We start from the raw sequence: 17,143 nt of genomic DNA, 5'->3' as shown, positions 1-17,143 counted from the left end.
ACAATTTCTAGCTTTGATCCACAAATCCTGCATACAATTTCACCACTAAGTGGGTTGACTCAGAAATATCCTCGAAAATCCGTGTTTCAAACCAGAGGGTGCCAGCCACATGTAAACCCAATAATAAAGGCATGGTTGCTCTTTAAGCTACTAAGGTAACACGAGTGCTCACCATTAACATCACAGGGGAGAGTTGAAACTAGAGTACAGACCTCATTTAGGGCTTTATCAAGAATCTACTCTTTAAACCTAGTATAGGGCCGAGGTGAAAGGTAGTGCCTCTCTCTATCAGGGTAGAAAAAGCTGGCTGGCCTTTGCCTTAAGTTGGTTAGGAAAGGTTAAAAGGGGTTTTGCAAGGAATTACTACCTTCCAATGGAGGAAGGACAAGTCCCTGGGTGGTGTAATGTTAAATGTATTGAAAAAACTGTTCATGTAATCCAGCAATACTACCTAAGTGCAACACATTTAACGTTAGTAGGACTCAAAACATTAATCCTGAAGAAAATACTTACTTCATTCATTTTAGGGTCATCAGGTGCTTGAGCATCTTTTGTTTGCTTAATATTTTCCACCATTTTTCTAACAAAGGCATGGCTATTGTTTTCATTTTTAGCCATCAAGATTTCCAATATGAACCACAGACACCTGAAAAACAAATGAACTCCTTGTTTGCAATAGGTTAATAATAGCTAAAATAATCTCAATCACTACAATCAATTGCCCAAACATTTATTTTCATAATGGAAAGACCTGCATGCATGTGGTGCAGCATCTGTGCTCGTTGTTTTTAAGCATCTATTCACGCAATTTGATCCATCACAACCAAGATTCTACAGGGACAGCTTCAAAGCTACACAGAGTATGTGTGGCAAGACAGCACCTGTCCATTCATGGCATTCACCCCTCATGCATGTATGCTTCATTTACCACTTAATTTTAATCAGTAGTAGCGCAAATGTAAGCGAGTCAGATGTGCTCAGTTAGAACAGTGGCTCCTATTCTTATGCCAAACATCCTCAAGTCACAATCTAGTAGATTAATCAGGACAGCATAGACTGAAATGGAGTAAAACAAGATTATTTTGACTACCACCTACACACGTATAACTGTCTGCCTTAGAATTGGCTATTTAGTAGACCTTTAAATAGGTCGAAGGTGGGCCAAGATCTAAGGGAAGTACTCATCATTAAGGTCTCTAGACAGTAAGTAAACCTTACACACCTTGGGAGTGTAGCCAGAAAACACCTGCATTGTAGATGAAAATGTTTTCATCGCCATCTGCTGAACTCCTGGCTTCTGATTTGGCTATTTGCCTGAGGTGGTTATGTTTTTGGATAGCCAGAAACTTAGGACATTGTTCCTGAGGGCCTTGTAGGTTATGAAGCGCTGGGTAGGAAGCTTTGCACTAATGTGGTCACATTTCTTAAGACCTTGATGAAGGTGCCAAAGTGTGTAAGGTTCTGTTGACTGGTGCTACAGTGGTACCATGAAGGCCAATCAGCAATGTTGTAACCATCAAAGTGTGAAAGGACGAGGCCTTGCACCGTTGCTATGAAATCAGTTTCTAGGAGGAAGAGTTTCACTTTTGTTTCCGAGAGGGAGCGGAGTTACCAAGAAGTCTTGGATTTCCTCGTGATGTATTCTTTGAAAATCAGAACCTAACAGCTAGAGCGGTCGACCTCGAAGCTGGGGTCCCGGGTTCGAGTCCTGGCAGGAACGCTCATCATCCTGTGATTCTGGGCAAATCACCTAAGCTCCTCGTGCCTAACAAAAATGATTGTGCCCATCTGCAACGTAACTTAATCTCATGTAAAGTGTCCCGATACCTCTGGGTCGAGTTCACGCTATATAAAACAAAAAAATAAATAAAATCCTGTGTTGAAGGTGACTCCAAGTAATTCTGCATTCATTGACACAACTGACAGGTAAAGCCATCTAAGTTAATGTTGTATAGCATAGCTTGAATCTTTGGCTGTTAAGAGCTGTTGGCAAACAGAAGAAAGTGTGTCTTGTTGGGTTACGAATTCAGGAGTATCCAACATCCAGGTCTGAATTGACTCAAGGAGTGTTTTATGTCACTGAAAGCTGCTCGAGGAGGAGATTTTTAGGTTCAGTCTAGCGTCATTCGCATATTGTTAGATCTTGAAATTGTCTGAGTAAGGATCTAATAAGGTACCATGTAGAAAATTCAAGTTGAGGTGAAAGAGGATTGTTCCTTGGAGAACTCCACAGGAGATAAAGTCCTTACCTGTACAAACTATTGCTGGTTGCTGAGGCAGGAGCTGATCCACTGCAGGCCTGTGTCAGAGAGGACCAAGCATGTTTTAGAGTTGAGAATCTGTGCATGATGGCCAACTGCTGTGGAGATGTTGAGCAGAAACATGAGGTATGGGTTATTTCTGCAACTGGTTTGGAAGGTGTCTTTGAATACTTGAAAAGATCACTCCGTGCTGTAGCATGGTTTACTTCAGACTCATCCCATAGAAGATTGTTTCTTGTTGATCTGCTCTTTTCTCATGATGGAGATTGCCTTCACTACGATTTTTCTAAAGAAAGGATACTTGGATGATGGGACAAAAACTGGAGCGATTGTGTAGGTTAATGGTTGGTTTCTCCAGCACAGGGAGGATCGGTCCCATTTTAATTGCATCTTGCAAGGTACGTAGGCTGAATTTCCAATGGTGAAGAGGGGTAGAATCATTTCTTCAAAGAGATCTGATGACTAGCAATAATAAAACAGTGTGTGCAAAAGAGGTCACCTCGAGGGAGTTCACAATATTGGTGGTTGTAGATGTCAACAGGAGTTTGAGAGCTGTTCATTTAAGGGTTACTAATGTTTACCTACATGGGATAAGATTGTTGTTATTGGTGAATTTGCGAGTCTATTTATGCAGTGTTCACCAGCCTTAAAAAAGAACGGTGTGTGGTGGTGGTGGTGGTGTGGGGGGGGGGGGAGGGCTGAGGATTGAGAGGGGGCAAAGCTTGGCCTCGGCGAAGATGGGAGTTCTTTGATTTGCATGGCCGCTCCTGCAAGTCAAAAGTACTTGACTTCTTGGCCCGATTTAGTTTTTTGTTTTTATTAAGGGTACAATGCTGTAGAGTTAATATACTTTGAAATGGAGAAGCAACCACCGGTTGTGTAGTCCCCATCCTGAGAGAGATCAACCACCAGCCGCAGCAGAGCGTATTGACTTTAGGTACCATGCTGTGATAACATTTCTGTAAGCACCACCTGAGGAAATTCTTACTTGCAGAGGTGTTGGTGTGGCCACTCTCGCCTAACTGTGGTAAACAGCCTCTATAGCCAATCACACAGCAGTGTGGTCCCACCAACAAGTACTGTCGACTCCCCAGCAGAAAAAAGTGATACGTTTTTAACCCCTGAAACTGTACCGGGCCCTCTTGAAATACCAGACATCCTTACACCCAGAGACACAAAGACTTACCAGTAAACTACCCTTTATGTTCTTGGCAGTCGGCCATTTAGGATTGGGGTCATCTGTTCCCGATACCATGTATCAACCAGAGCACCACCTTGTGTGTAATTTTGTCCTTTTTTCTCCTAATAATCGTGCATCAGGCATGAATCCTGCCCCCTAGAAGTACCAAGATGGCACAATACTTCATATACAACAATAAGGTTTAGCTATTTTGAACAGTCTGGACAGTACTGATGTTGCTGCCATAATATCGCATAGCTTCCTAGACAGGTCGCAACCTTATATTGTCTGTATTAGTAACAAAGTAAATGTCTGGGAACAAGGTCTCAAGGCAGCTTTGGGAAGGACAAAGTTAAAAAGCTAGATTCATAGCGTTGGAGTCTCTTATGGAGGAACTAAAAGAAATAAAATAATCGATCAACTGGGAAACTGGCCTCAGCCAAGGCAATATGAGAATTACAAAACATGCATATTGAAATGTCTGTGTTTAAATTGCAGTTAGATACACCAGAAAGGCTGCTAACTTATTTAGAGACTAGGGATTTGAAATATGAAACCTACAGGAAAAAATAATCACCGACCTAGAGTATAACAATGTACTCTTTTATGGACTGCTGAAGGCCAATGATGGAGACAACTTGGTAATTTTTACACCTGAGCTTATGGCATTGACTTTGGTAACACTGCAGAATTTTAAAGGATGGCTAGAACGAGAGACAGGCAGCAGGCCACCGCAGATCACCCCAGACCAGTAATAATGTGCCTCTTGTGCCACCAGCAAGCTAAGCTGATTCAAACTGCTAAGGATTACTGTCCATATGCCTGCAAAGGAGAAAAGCTTTGATTAACTGCAGATTTTTCATATGAACTCCATGTGCTTCGGACGAAGTTTTTGACCCTAAAACCTATCTTTAAGCAGAAGGGTAACAGATATGAACTCTTAGAGCCAGAAACAATGCTCATGGAAGACGGAAGAACAAGAGAGTACCATGATCTGCAAGAAATGGAATGCTTCTTACAAACAATGTATGCTTCCTGATGGACATGGCATTTACACTCCAGGAAGGTGATGTGCAAGCTTTGACCCCCATATGTGACGCCTCAGTATTTAACGACCATAGAAACGGACATTCCTCAAGGCCAACTTCCCCGTATGAAAAGTCACAAGGGGGGGGGGGGGGGGGGGGAGGGGGTGAGAGAGAGAGAGGGGGTGAGAGAGAGAGAGGGGAGAGAGAGAGAGGGGAGAGAGAGAGGGGGGGAGAGAGAGAGGTGAGAGAGAGAGAGGTGAGAGAGAGAGAGGTGAGAGAGAGAGAGGTGAGAGAGAGAGAGGTGAGAGAGAGAGAGGTGAGAGAGAGAGAGAGATAGAGAGACAGAGAGAGGGAAGAGAGAGAGGGAGAGAGAGAGGGAGAGAGAGAGGGAGAGAGAGAGGGAGAGGGAGAGAGAGAGGGAGAGGGAGAGAGAGAGGGAGAGAGATGGAGGGAGAGAGAGAGGGAGGGGGGTGAGAGAGATGGAGGGAGAGAGAGAGGGAGGGGGGAGAGAGAGAGGAGGGAGAGAGATGGGGCTGTTCCCAGTCAAATGCACAGCTAAACCAGCATGCTAAGCAGGAGCTGTCTGCAGAGGATACAGGGAGTTGCTCGTCTTTATTAAGTTAATTTTAAGTAGCGTTTTGTGGTGTTCTTGCACGTGATTGATCAGTTCATCCAGTCTACGCATCTAGAGGTGATATAGATATCTGAATTTGCCTTAGTATCAGCTATTCTGAGATACTCATTTAGGTTATGTAGATTTTTATAGTATGCTAATCACACATGAGGGTATCCAGGTGCTTGCCGGTGGGTAGGCAGAGGTATGCCTGGAGTTAATCGAACCTATAGGTCTTCAGCTTCTTGCGGAATTCGAGGATAGACACAGAAGACCTGATGTGGTGAGGGAGAACATTTCAAGCCTTGGAGGCTATGTGCAAGACCGCACGACCACCTGCTGTGTTCTTGTGTATGCAGGAGATGTGCACAAGTCAGAGACCAGGTGCCTGGAGGGTTGGTGAAAGCGGATGCGTGTATTGAGGTAAGCAGGCATGTTGTGCAGAGCCTTGTAGGTGTGTGTGGAGTTTGAAGTGAGTGTGTTTGTGTATGTGTGTGTGTAGGGGGAGACAGTGGAGTTAGCTGAGGCAGAGAGTGCTGTGGGTACATCAAGGAAGATGCGGACAAGCCTTGCTGCGGCGTTCTGGATGGTTTGGAGTCTGTTCAGGAGCGATTTGTTGATTCCTGCATAAAGTACAATGCCTTGGTACAATCTCCTTGTTATGAGGGCTTTTGTGACTGCTTTCCTTAGTTTTCCGGTAGCCACATGAAGATTTTTTTGCAGCAGGTGGAGATAAATGCTTTGACTTGTGCTGTCATTTCCACTTTTTCGTCCAGGATGATTCCCAGGTTTCTGGAGTTGGGGGTAGGGGTTGCGGCAGGTCCAAGGTCCGCCAACCATCAGTTGGAGTCCCACAGGGAGAATTTGCTTCTGGAGACACTCTTTCGGTTTTGTCAGTGTTGAGATGAGACAGTTGAACTGCATTCACGTGGCTACTGGGTCATGCGAGTGTTTATTTTGGTCTTGGTCATGGGAGTCTTGTCTGAAAGGGACAGTATGATCTGGGAGTGGTCTGCTGTAGGAAAGTGCCCCTTTTTTCATAGTTACCCCCCACTTTTTGCCTAATATCTGAAGCAACGTGACTTGATGTGCCCTGGGTCCCTGCCAATCAGGTTCCCAGGGCCTGTGTTCTTTCTCAAAACGCTACCTTTGTAGCCGCAATTGGCAAATCACTGGCCACAGGCTTGTAAAAGGTACCATGGGTACCAAGGGCACTCTGACCAGGGAAGGCCTCTATGGATGCAGCACCTATTGTGCCATCCTTAGTGGCCCTGTACCTTAAAACCCAAACACTGCCATTGCAGGCTGCTTGGTTTGGTGCAGAGAAAAGTAAAGAGTTGACATGGCCCACATCCCTGTGTGCCATGCCTGCAACCCACTGCCTGAGGCCTAGGTAAGCCACCCCTCTAGCAGGATGCCATAACCCTCAGGTGAGGGTAGAGTGGCATGGGCCCTGTACCCCTACAGTGTCTAAGTCCATTCTTAGACATTGTAAGTGCAGTAAAGCCATAAACGTTATATGGTCTGGCAGTTGGTCATAAACTCCACAGCTCCATAATGGCTTTACTAAAACATGAGAAGTTTGATAGCAAACAGCACATTAACCCCTTCGGTGCTCATGACGGAATGGTTCCGTCATGACCCACGGTTGAGCTGTGCTCATGACGGAACCATTCCGTCATGACCACGCCCGCGCAAGATTCCGTCAGCACAGCGGCGGAATCTGCGCAGCATCGAAGGGGTTAAACCCACACTGATGCCAGTGTGGGATTTACTGTAAAATGCACTCACAGGGCATCTTAGAGATGCCCCCTGAAAAGAGACCAGCCCTAGTGTGGTTCCTGAATGACTGCCCACCATTTGCCATCCACCAGATATGTTTCTGGACCACTGACTAGAGAGCCTCCGCTGTCTGGGTCCAGAAAAAAAAGCCCATCCTTGGCAGAGGTGTCATGCCTCCTCCCCCAGAATGGGCTAGGTCCACGAAGAGGAAGCTTTAAAGGCCTGCCGCCTTTGGATACTTCCACTGCCATTTGCTGACCCCAGCAACTGTACTCACCTTACAGACTACGTCTCCCGTGAGCACCAGGTTTGTTTAACAAAGACCCCAAGGCGAGAATTTGGATACCGGCGACTCCACGATTCTGCACATACGTTGGCCTGTCTCTACTGAAAGAGTGCTGATAACTGAATGAATAGAAATTCTACTGTCTAAGGACAAAAAAGAATAGGAATACTGAGAGGAATTGAAGCATTAATGCAGTGATCTGGTGTTTTCATTTGCGATCCACAAATAGTGTCAGTACACTACAGTGCCCTGAGGAAGCCCTAATAGGGCGAAACGAGTTGGCTGTGCCCACTTGATTGTGAAGAAAATGAAATAAATAATTTTCTGCTCACACTGAACACAGTGATTTGAATATCACTGCAATTTGAACGTCTCACGATTATATTGCCTCTCATCTTTCTGTTAAACTTTTATTTTATTTATGGCCATGTGGCAGCTGGCCATTTGAAGTGGGCAGTATATAATTTGTGACTTAGGAGTGACTATACTGGGTGGTGCAGTAAGTTGTATCTAGATGCTTTGCTTTGTTCTTAATCCCCCTAGAATTCAACTTAACTGTGCTGCTGGTGGTCGCCTTCCGAAAGCCTCCCTGCCCGAGCATCTTTTCAGAACTGAAGGTCTCCATTGAAATGCACAGGGTCCCCGACGTCTCCTTGGTACCCTGCACCCGGCTGCCCCAGTGCTGCTGGTAGTGCAGCTCCTATGAAGATTGTTGGCCTCTGCAGCGCTTACTTTAACCCCAGGAGCTTTGCTCCCACACCAGAATGGCCTGTTAGTAAGCAGTCACTAACCGAAGGCCTCTTTAGCCCGATTGGCTAACATTGGTCCTGTCACGCCCCGCCCCACAGATCAGAGGAGTCTACTGATTGTGTTCTGTTCCTGTTTTATTGTTTTCACAGGCACGTGTCTAGGGGTATAGGGAACAGGGATCACAAAGGAGGTTGCTGAAAGGGAAGGGTCGCTGTTGGGCTCTTCTGGTTTCTTTGCTTCCCAGCGTCGATGGCGGTCGTTTCCTCGGGCGTGGTCCAGCCAGTCGTCCCCTCGGAATAAACAGAAATACCGAGGCAATTATTACCCGTCTTTAACTTCCTGTTGTTTTTCCCTCCCCTTTTGTTTTAGGATCGTTTGTGGATACCCAACCCCTTATTTCCTCAATGGCGTGAACTTTCCTGTTCTGTCGTCCCCGGGCCCTTATTTTCAGGTGAGCCCCGTTGAAGATGGGTTAGAGCCCGCCCGTTCGCCCACCCCTTCTTTACCCTACGGGTGATTGTCTATAGGCCCGAGTAGGACTAGTGAGCGCCACCAGCCCACGAGGGACCTCCCTGTTTCCCCGACCACTTGCCTGAAGCCGGGGCCCGGTACAGGGGTCCCGGCTGCCTCGTCCTCTGGTCCTTCCTCGGGGCACGTTCCGGCGTGTCCTCGGGTTTCCGCCGCCGTCTCTCTGTTGTTCTGCTCCTCGCTCCGCTCCTCGCTCAGCTCCTCACTCTGCTCCTTGCTCTTTCGACGTCCCTCGACCTCTGTGTCTGCTTCCGTTGGTTTTGAGTCCTCCAAGCCCCTCCCCTTGGGTGTGAGAGTCAGTGCTGGTAGTAACGACCTGGTGCCCCCGGGGTCCTTCGGCAGCTCCCCCTCGTCACTGGTCCCTTGCACTCTGCACCCAGCCGCCCCAGTGCCACTGGTGGTGCAACTCGAGGGCCAACCTAGACCTTGGGGAACCTTGGTCCTAACCCCCAAACCTCCTAGTTGTAAGAAGTTTACTTACCTGTGAAACCGATAACCATTTTCCTCCCATAGGAACCCACGTTATGAGATTTTGGGCCTAAAACATTTTAAGTGTTGAATTGTTGTTTTCTATGGGAAAAACAGTAGCCCATACTCAAGTCAAGAAAAGTCTTACTTACCTTGTACTGCGAGATCCTTGTGTGTGGTATCTAGACATACCACCTTAGTCCTAAAAGTAATCTAAAAGTAACTGAAAAGTATTCTAAAACTAATGGTTGTGTAATGTGAAAAGCTTTTTGAATCAATACCAACCTGTAACTATTGCAAATTCAACCACAACTGCATTTCCTTGTGAAATCCTGCATTTGAGAGTATAATTAACTTACCTGTGCCAAGTCCTGCTTGGTTCTAAAAATATAACATAAGTATACCTCTTTTATACTTACCTAATTGGTCTGGATTCAGGCTCCGAGTGTGAGCCATCAGTCTTGATTGAGTGAATACAATAAATGCTTAAAACACCCTCTGGATAAGCCAAACTGCTTGCCCACCCTACCACAAAAAGAGCTGTTAGTACTTACCTAATTTAGCCTCTGCTATAACTCTGGGGACTGCCTGAACTCTGTACACACTATAGCTTACTTTGGTATAGTAAATACACAGCCAGCTTCCTGTGTCTGCATAGGAAAGGATGAACAAGCTACTTACTTTTGGTAACGATGTATCTGTAGGCGTCAAACTGGATCCGGAGTAATTTTTTCTTAGCAGTACCCCTGCACGTCGGTAGAGGGCGTTGGTTGACTCCGCGTTCGTCGTCGGCGCCGTGGTCGCCGAGATGATGTCGCAGTGTGTACTTAGATGCTGCCTCTGTGCACTGACGTCAGTTCTGACACGACTTTTCACGCCAGAGCGCAGAGCAATGCAAGACACTGACCACTGGTGCACAAAATTAGGGCCCTAGAAGGGAGCCCCTATCCCTAGAAGTCAGTTTGCAGAACGGGGAGGGTGGTAAGAAATCTATAACTACATATGTCTCTTACAGATACATTGTTACCGAAGGTAAGTGTAGGAGAGTAGGGTCTGCTATCCTATGGTCACCCCAAATTTTTGCTTTTTGCTTCACTGGTTTTTGACATATTGAGGCTGTGGGCCTGCCAATCAGACCCCCAGCCTGCTGTTCTCTCTACTAAATTTACACTATGCACCCTAGGTGCATAACCAATTGGAAGTGGATCACCCTGTGAGCCCCTGTACCAGTGTACACTAGGTACCCAGGGCATTGGTGTATCGAAGGCCTGCCAGGGGCTGAAGCATGTATTATGCCACCCCAGGCTTGGCCTAACAAATTTGACACAACTGGCTGATCACTCAGCTGGGGTAAGTTGGTGTAACCACCTCTTACTTAGGTGTAGTATACCTATACCTAACCTTAAGTGGGACACATGTTAACCTATAAGTCACTCCTATGGCAGGCCTTAACAATCCTGAAGGCAGAGTGCTTGGTTCCATGTGAGATGGTGCTCTGGCATGAGCTGAGCCTGTCTGCAGTGGTCGGAACAACTTCCTTCTACTGTTTCCAGATATCGTCATACCATATACTCTTAAGTGCATTATGAACCTCGCGGTTAAATGCTAACTTTGGTTTGGCTTTATCAAAACATGTCGAGTAAGGTGTCATACGAATTGGAATACTAACCCCTCGCCAATTCTGGCAACGGGGTTAGCATTCCACCCTTCTAGAGGGACACGACATGTACAGTACCTGAAACCCGGGTAAAATCAGACATAGCCTCAGCTCCACAAAATGGATGCTGCCACCACAGACACAAGTCTGCCCTCCTGCTGCTGGGAGTCCTTCCAGCTTGGGAGGTGTGGACAAAGGGTTTCCTGCCAGGGGAGGTGCGTGCACCACCCCAGACAGGATTTTGTGTATTGGTCAGGTAGGGCTTGAATAGAATGAGACATGCCTGAGGCTCACAAGGAGCCTCGGTGCATATGCCAGTTCAAACCGGTCCTGGGGCACACCAGCCCTGGACCTGGGGCGAGCTGGACAAAGGATTGGGGGTGTAACCACCCCCCTTCCTGGTCCCACCCTTAGGGAGGGACCTAGCAGGTAGTCCGGCCCCTAGAATCCGCTTAAAGGTAGGAGCTGTGTCCTAAGACTTCAGACATCCTGGAATCAACTTGAAACTAAGAAGAAGACGGGAACTTCGACATTCTGCTGCACAGAAGACTGAAGGAAATCTCCCCTGTGGTCAGGGAGTGACCACCTTGCTAACGCAAGCACCATCCAGCGAATCAACGTCTGCTTTGACGCCGCCTCCCGCCGGAGCCCGAGCCCAGAGACTGACAAGACCTGGACCTCCAGACCTCTCACCGCCGATCCACAGTCCCTGAAAAGAGGAGACCCGTGGAGGCACCGAGACACGTGGAGCCAGCCATCTTCGAACGACTACGACAAGCTGCAAGCGCAACAACCGAGGCTCCCTCCGAGTTGTGCTTTGGGATCTGAGAAGCCCAACCCTCGAGCAGCATCTGCACCAAAGGTGAGCCCTCCAGCATCTCCACGATCTGCGTGGGGCCCTTCTGCATTTTGCCACTCGACGCGCCTAACCGGTTGCTGGCCCGCTGGCTAGTAGCCATCTTGGCGACGAACTTCAAGAAATACACCGCTGGTCTGGTTGCTCCAGACTGGCCCTTGCTCCCCTCCAAAGGAGCAGTCCCTCTGACCTTGCTGGTCAGAACAATCAGCTTATCTTGTTCTCCACAACAATTGCTTTTGCCAAGGCTTGTTTGCTTCGATCAAGTCGCCGACACTGCCGACAGCGAGAGCCTGCGTGGGACAGCTCGTGAACCGACTCCTGGACGTCAACGACCTCCAGGGACCACGTGGCTGCAGAGACAAGCTACACCTTTCTTCCTGTTTGCACCCGACATCGCCTGGTACCCACCTGGTGCCACGCTGGTCACTGGCTAGTGACTGTGAACACTGTCCCCTCTGCTTACAGGTCTTCTACAACACCGATCCACTCTTGGATCCACCGCATCTCTCCCGGACCGACCGCCTGCAGCATCTTTGTCTTCAGGCTCCACGGAACAGATAGAAGAAACCCGACGCACTTCGACACCTATGCACCCGCTTCCTGTGGGTGAGGTAAAGTTGGCACTCCGGTGCCCAAGTGTAGAGTATCATCTCTAGTGCCTGTGTTTCCAATCTTGAGTTCCTAGTCCATCCGGAAGATCCTTTTTGCAGTAACTTTGTACTTTTTACGCACCCATTGAAACCTATGGGAGCACGCGTGTGACTATTTGCTCTGCACACGCCACCCGTGGACCTCCTGGTCACTAACTGAAGTTAGCTCCTTGTAGGCCCAGCGATTCTAGAGGCCCTAGGCCTTTTCCCTTTTCTGTTCGTGGTACTTAAACCACTATTTTAGTATATGGTTTGAGCGGCCACCAGGGCCTATCCATATAAAGTGCAACTTCTGTGTATTCTACTGTAATCTTGTTTGACGAGTTGTGCTCCTGTGCTCATAAAGAGACTAGGGGTTACTTTGAGAAATAAATACATATATATTTTGAATATATATCTGTGTGGTGTCCTTTCATTGGTATAAAAGGGGGTTACATTTGGTAAAACAGCTGGCTTAACTCGCTTCACGAGTTTAGACTCAAAGACTGCTTAGCCTACGCTACCACTAGGGCAGCTGGTCCGAAAAGGTTGACTTACAACCACACCATAAGGGTTGCTTGGCATGGTACAAGGTGGTCACTTTAACTAGTGAACATCATATACCAGGCCAACTTCTCACAGTAAGTAACTTGTTCATCTGAAAGAGACTGTACTTATAGGTTCCCTACTTTAGAATAGCAATGCCAACCCCGGAGGAGGGTCTGAGAACGAAGTTCACACCAGGAAGTCCTGGAGAACAGAACAGCCGAAAAAGCCGTTTCTCCGGACTTGGTTGTCCAAGCAGTAATGCTTGGTGAACGTGTGCAAGGATGCCCACGTGGCTGCCTGACAGATGTCAAGTTAGGGAACTCCACGTCCCAAAGCACTAGTGGCTGCCGTCGCCCTGGGAGAGTGAACGCGTGGTCCAACCAGAGGTTTCTTTTTAGCCAAAGAATAGCAGATTGTAATGCATAGGACAACCCGAGAGATGGTAGGTTTTTGCACTGCCCAACATTTCTTAGCGCCCAAATAACACACGAAGAGTTGATCGTCTACCCGGAAGTCTTGTGTGGTCAAGGTAGAAAGACAGCACACGCTTTGGGTCCAGACGGTGGAGTCTCTACTCCTCTTTGGGAGGGGGCGGAGGCAGAAAGAAGGTGGACAATGTGATGGTCTGGACTGTTCCCATGAGGCACAGGGTCAAGACTGATTTGCATACAGCTAAGTCTGAACTGAGGCAGCGAAATGAGCTAAAAAATGATGATGGATTCAACCCAGATCTGTGACTGGGGGTTAGTGTCTGAAAAGTTTCAGCGCTCCGTCCATCATTTCCTTGTGTTTGCTTTGTTCGCCCTAGTTGGCAGGGTATGCTCAGACGTGGGTCCCTTGCTCACTTTGCCACTGGATTCAAGCTTGCCTGGCTGATGAAGGGTGTTACCCGGAAACCATTCCCAGGATGCTTGTTTCCGGTTCAGGGAAAACCTGGCTTGGCAGTTCAGGCTGGGCTGTTTCCATGAGGCACAGGGTCAAGACTGATTTGCATACAACTAAGTCTGAAGTGCGGTGGCAAAGTGAGCTAAAGAATGATGATGGATTCAACCCAGATCTGTGACTGGGGGTGAGAGTCTGAAAAGTTTCAGCGCTCCGTCCATCTCCTTGTGTTTGCAATGTGATGGTCTGACCTATGTTGAAGGAAGTAACCACTTTGGGCAGAAAGGAGAGCCTAGTACGGAGGACTACTTTGTCCTGATGGACAGTATGAAAAGGAGGTATGGAAGATAAAGTCTGAAGCTCACTCACCCTGCGAGCAGAGGTGATGGCAAGCAAGAAAGCAGTCTTCAAAGTAAGGAGACGAAGAGGACCATTATGTAGTGGCTCAAAGGGAACACACATAAGATAAGTGAGCACAAGGTTCAAGTCCCACTGGGGCATTACGAAAGGAGAAGGAGGAAAGAGATGAGTAATGTCCTTCAGAAACCTCTTAACAATCGGGGACTTGAAAAGAGAAGGTTGATCAGGAAGGCTAAGGAAGTCCGAAATGGCCGAAAGATGGCCCTTGAGAGTGCCCAGAGCCCTGCTGGGCTGAAAATAGAAGGAAGAGGAGAAACTCTGAAAGAGGGGCGGAGAGGGTATCCATAGCCTTTGCTGTGCACCGTGCCATAAATTTATTCCATTTACAGACATATACCGTTTTGGTGCAGGGACGCCTGGCTGCCAAGATAACGTTACAGACTTCGGGAGGAAGGTCGAAAGTTGTCAGCGGTCACCGCTAAATCTCCACGCAAGGTGGTGGAGGCTGGACAGGTTCTGGTAGAGGACCGCCCCCTGCTGCTGCGACAGAAGATCCTCCCGAAGAGGCAGTCTGATCGGAGGGTTGATGGCCATGCTCAAGAGCTCAAGGTACCAGACTCTTCGTACCCAGTCCGGAGCCACAAGATAACTTGGGCCCGGTCACGCTTGATCTTCTTCAGCACTCTGGGCAGAAGTGGTACAGACGGAAAGGGGTAGAGGCCGCCGCAATTCCACTTGTGACGAAAGGCGTTGCAGAGCGAGTGCCGCCTTAGAAACTCTAACACGTGAAACTGCTGACATTTCGCGTTCTCCTAGGTGGCAAATAGATCTAACCACTGCTGAAAGAGACCTTGCACCACCTCCGTGTGAAGACGCCATCATGCACCGGCGGCGGAGGTCATCCACCCTGGCGTTCAGGGAACCTGCCAGGTGTTGAACCACCAGGGATATACCCTGATGTTTCAGCCATGTCCAAAGGCAAAGTGCCTCTTGACATAGGGTGCACGACCCCACCCTGCCATGTTGTTGCAGTGTCACGTGGCGGTGATGTTGTCTGTGAACACCTGCACTACTCTTCGTTTGACAGAAGGAAGGAATGCCTTCAGTGCCAGATGAATCGCCCGGAGCTCCAGAAGATTGATGTGGAGCCCGCACTCCACTGAGGACCAGAGACCTCTGACCTATGCCTCTCCCATGTGGCCGCCCCATCCCAGGAGTGATGCATCTGTCACTACAACTCTGGTTGGGAAAAGGAAAAGGGATCTGCCGTTGACCCAATCCTGGTTCGTGAGCCACCACTGCAGTTCCCTACGAGATATGAACGACATCGGAAAGATTAACCTGATGCTCCACTCACTGGAACTTCAGGTCCCGCTGCAGAGCCCGCATATGCCATCTGGCATGTTCCACCAGCAGGAGGCCATGAGGTCCAGCAGCCGCAGGGTCATTCTCACTTAAATCCAGGATAGAGGCTGAAACAGCGGTACCATAACCCGAATATCCCGGACTCGCTGCTCGGGAGGATAGACCCGAAACTGCGCTGTGTCCAGAACCACTCCGATGAAAAGGAACTTTTGGGAGGGAATCAGGTGCGACTTCGGCACGTTGACTGTGAACCCCAGCGAATGCAGGAGGTCCGCCGTAGTCTGGAGGTGGGAGACGACAGCCTGGGGCAAGCCCGCCTTCAACAGCCAGTCTTCGAGATACGGGAAGACTGGAACCCCTGATTTGCGCAGATGAGGTGCAAACACCGCCATCACTTTCGTGAACACACGAGGGGCGCTAGTAAGGCCAAAGGGGAGCCCGGTAACTGAAAATGTTAGTGGCCTACCATGAACTGTAGGTAACGCCGGTGGGCCGGCAAGACTAAGATGCGAAAATAAGTGTCCTGCAAGTCCAACGCTACCTTCCAGTCTCCAAGGTCGAGGGCAGACAAGACATGAGCCAAGGTTAGCATTTGACGTCCCTGAGCTCAAAGATAGGATGCAGGCCTTTGTCCTTCTTGGGTACTAAGTAATAGTGGGAGTAGCAACCACAACCTACTTCTGGCACAGGGACACGTTTGATAGCCCCCTTGGGCAAGAGTGCAGTAACTTCCTGACGGAGAAGGGCCAAATGATCCTCTGACATGTGATGGAATGCTGGTGGCATGAAGGGAGGAGAAGTCTCGAAGGGGAGGGAGCAGCCCTTTCGGACAATCTGAAAAAACCCACTTGTCCGACATGATGTTGTGCTAGTGGGGGAGGTGATGGCAGATCCTGCTTCCCACAGGCAACTGGTGGCCCTGAAAGGTCGGACTAGGAGGGTTTAGAGGCTGCTGCAGGGGGGCCATTGGTGGACTGGCCTGCCCTCTGGCCCTCTAGCCCCCAGACCCACGACGCTGGGTCCCATGTCCCCGGGTGGGCAGCTTGCGCGGTCCTGTGGCTCTAGGTGGAACGTGGTGGGGCACCCCTTCCGTAGTCGCAAAAGGCAGACTTCATGGGGCGAGAAGATGCTGCGGGCCCTAGGATCTGGCCATAGCCCTAGAAACGCTCTAGCTCGTTGTCTGCCTTGTCACCAAACAGGCGACGGCCATCAAAGGGCATGTCCAAAAGGGTAGATTGGACATCCCCAGAGAAGCCAGAGGTCCTCAGCCAGGCATAGCGCCTCAGGGCTACGGACGTTGAAACCGTTATGCCCAGCGAGTTGGCGGTATCCAATCCACAACAGATGGTGAACTTTGCCACGTCTCGAACCTCAGCAACAGCTAGGGTGAGCACAGCCCAGGCTTCCCCCGGGCACTGTGGCAGCACTTGCGCAACCATGTCCCACACCATGTGTGCGCAACGGCCCAAGAGACATGCGGTGTTCACGGACCGCAGTCTAAAGCTGGCGGAAGAAAACATCTTCCAAAGATGGTCCAGCTTTTTGGATACCCTATCTTGGGGAACTGTAGGGAATGCGCTTCCTTTGGAGGATGAGGCTTGGTCCACCAAGCTCTTGGGGGTAGAGAGGAAAAGTGGGTCACCCGGGGCCGGGCGGTGGAATTCGGCATTCATCCTGTCCACAGGAGCCCTTGTGCTGGGCTTGGAGCAAGTGCCCAGAATTATGTCAGTGAGGGCCTCATTAAAGGCAGTAGAGGCTCCAAAGAGGCTGCTGCCGGCTGAAGCACCTCAGTCAGGAGGTTAGTCCTGACTGCCACTGTAGGAAGCTCAAGGCCCAAGGTCTCAGCCGCCCTACGTAACACCACAGCGTAGGAGGCTCCCGCCTCCGTAGCCACCGTAGGGGGAGAAAGCATACCAAGGTCTGGTGAGGTATCCAGACCACTGGCA

The 17,143-nt window shown here is 49.1% G+C and overlaps 1 protein-coding gene across 2 annotated transcripts in view; it reads right to left on the bottom strand.

The window, feature by feature from the left end:
• The window catches only part of PDS5B (PDS5 cohesin associated factor B), an 802,561-nt gene that overhangs the window by 212,029 nt on the left and 573,389 nt on the right, over positions 1 to 17,143 (bottom strand). For both annotated transcript variants that reach the window (XM_085621687.1, XM_085621686.1), the window contains exon 27: positions 514 to 646. In XM_085621687.1, the coding sequence (XP_085477813.1) occupies positions 514 to 646 (133 nt within the window). The remainder of the gene's footprint in view (positions 1 to 513; positions 647 to 17,143) is intronic.

The sequence above is a fragment of the Triturus cristatus genome, chromosome 8 (assembly GCF_964204655.1).
Source record: "Triturus cristatus chromosome 8, aTriCri1.1, whole genome shotgun sequence".
NCBI lineage: Eukaryota > Metazoa > Chordata > Amphibia > Caudata > Salamandridae > Triturus > Triturus cristatus.
This window is presented reverse-complemented; position numbering and strand designations above follow the sequence as displayed.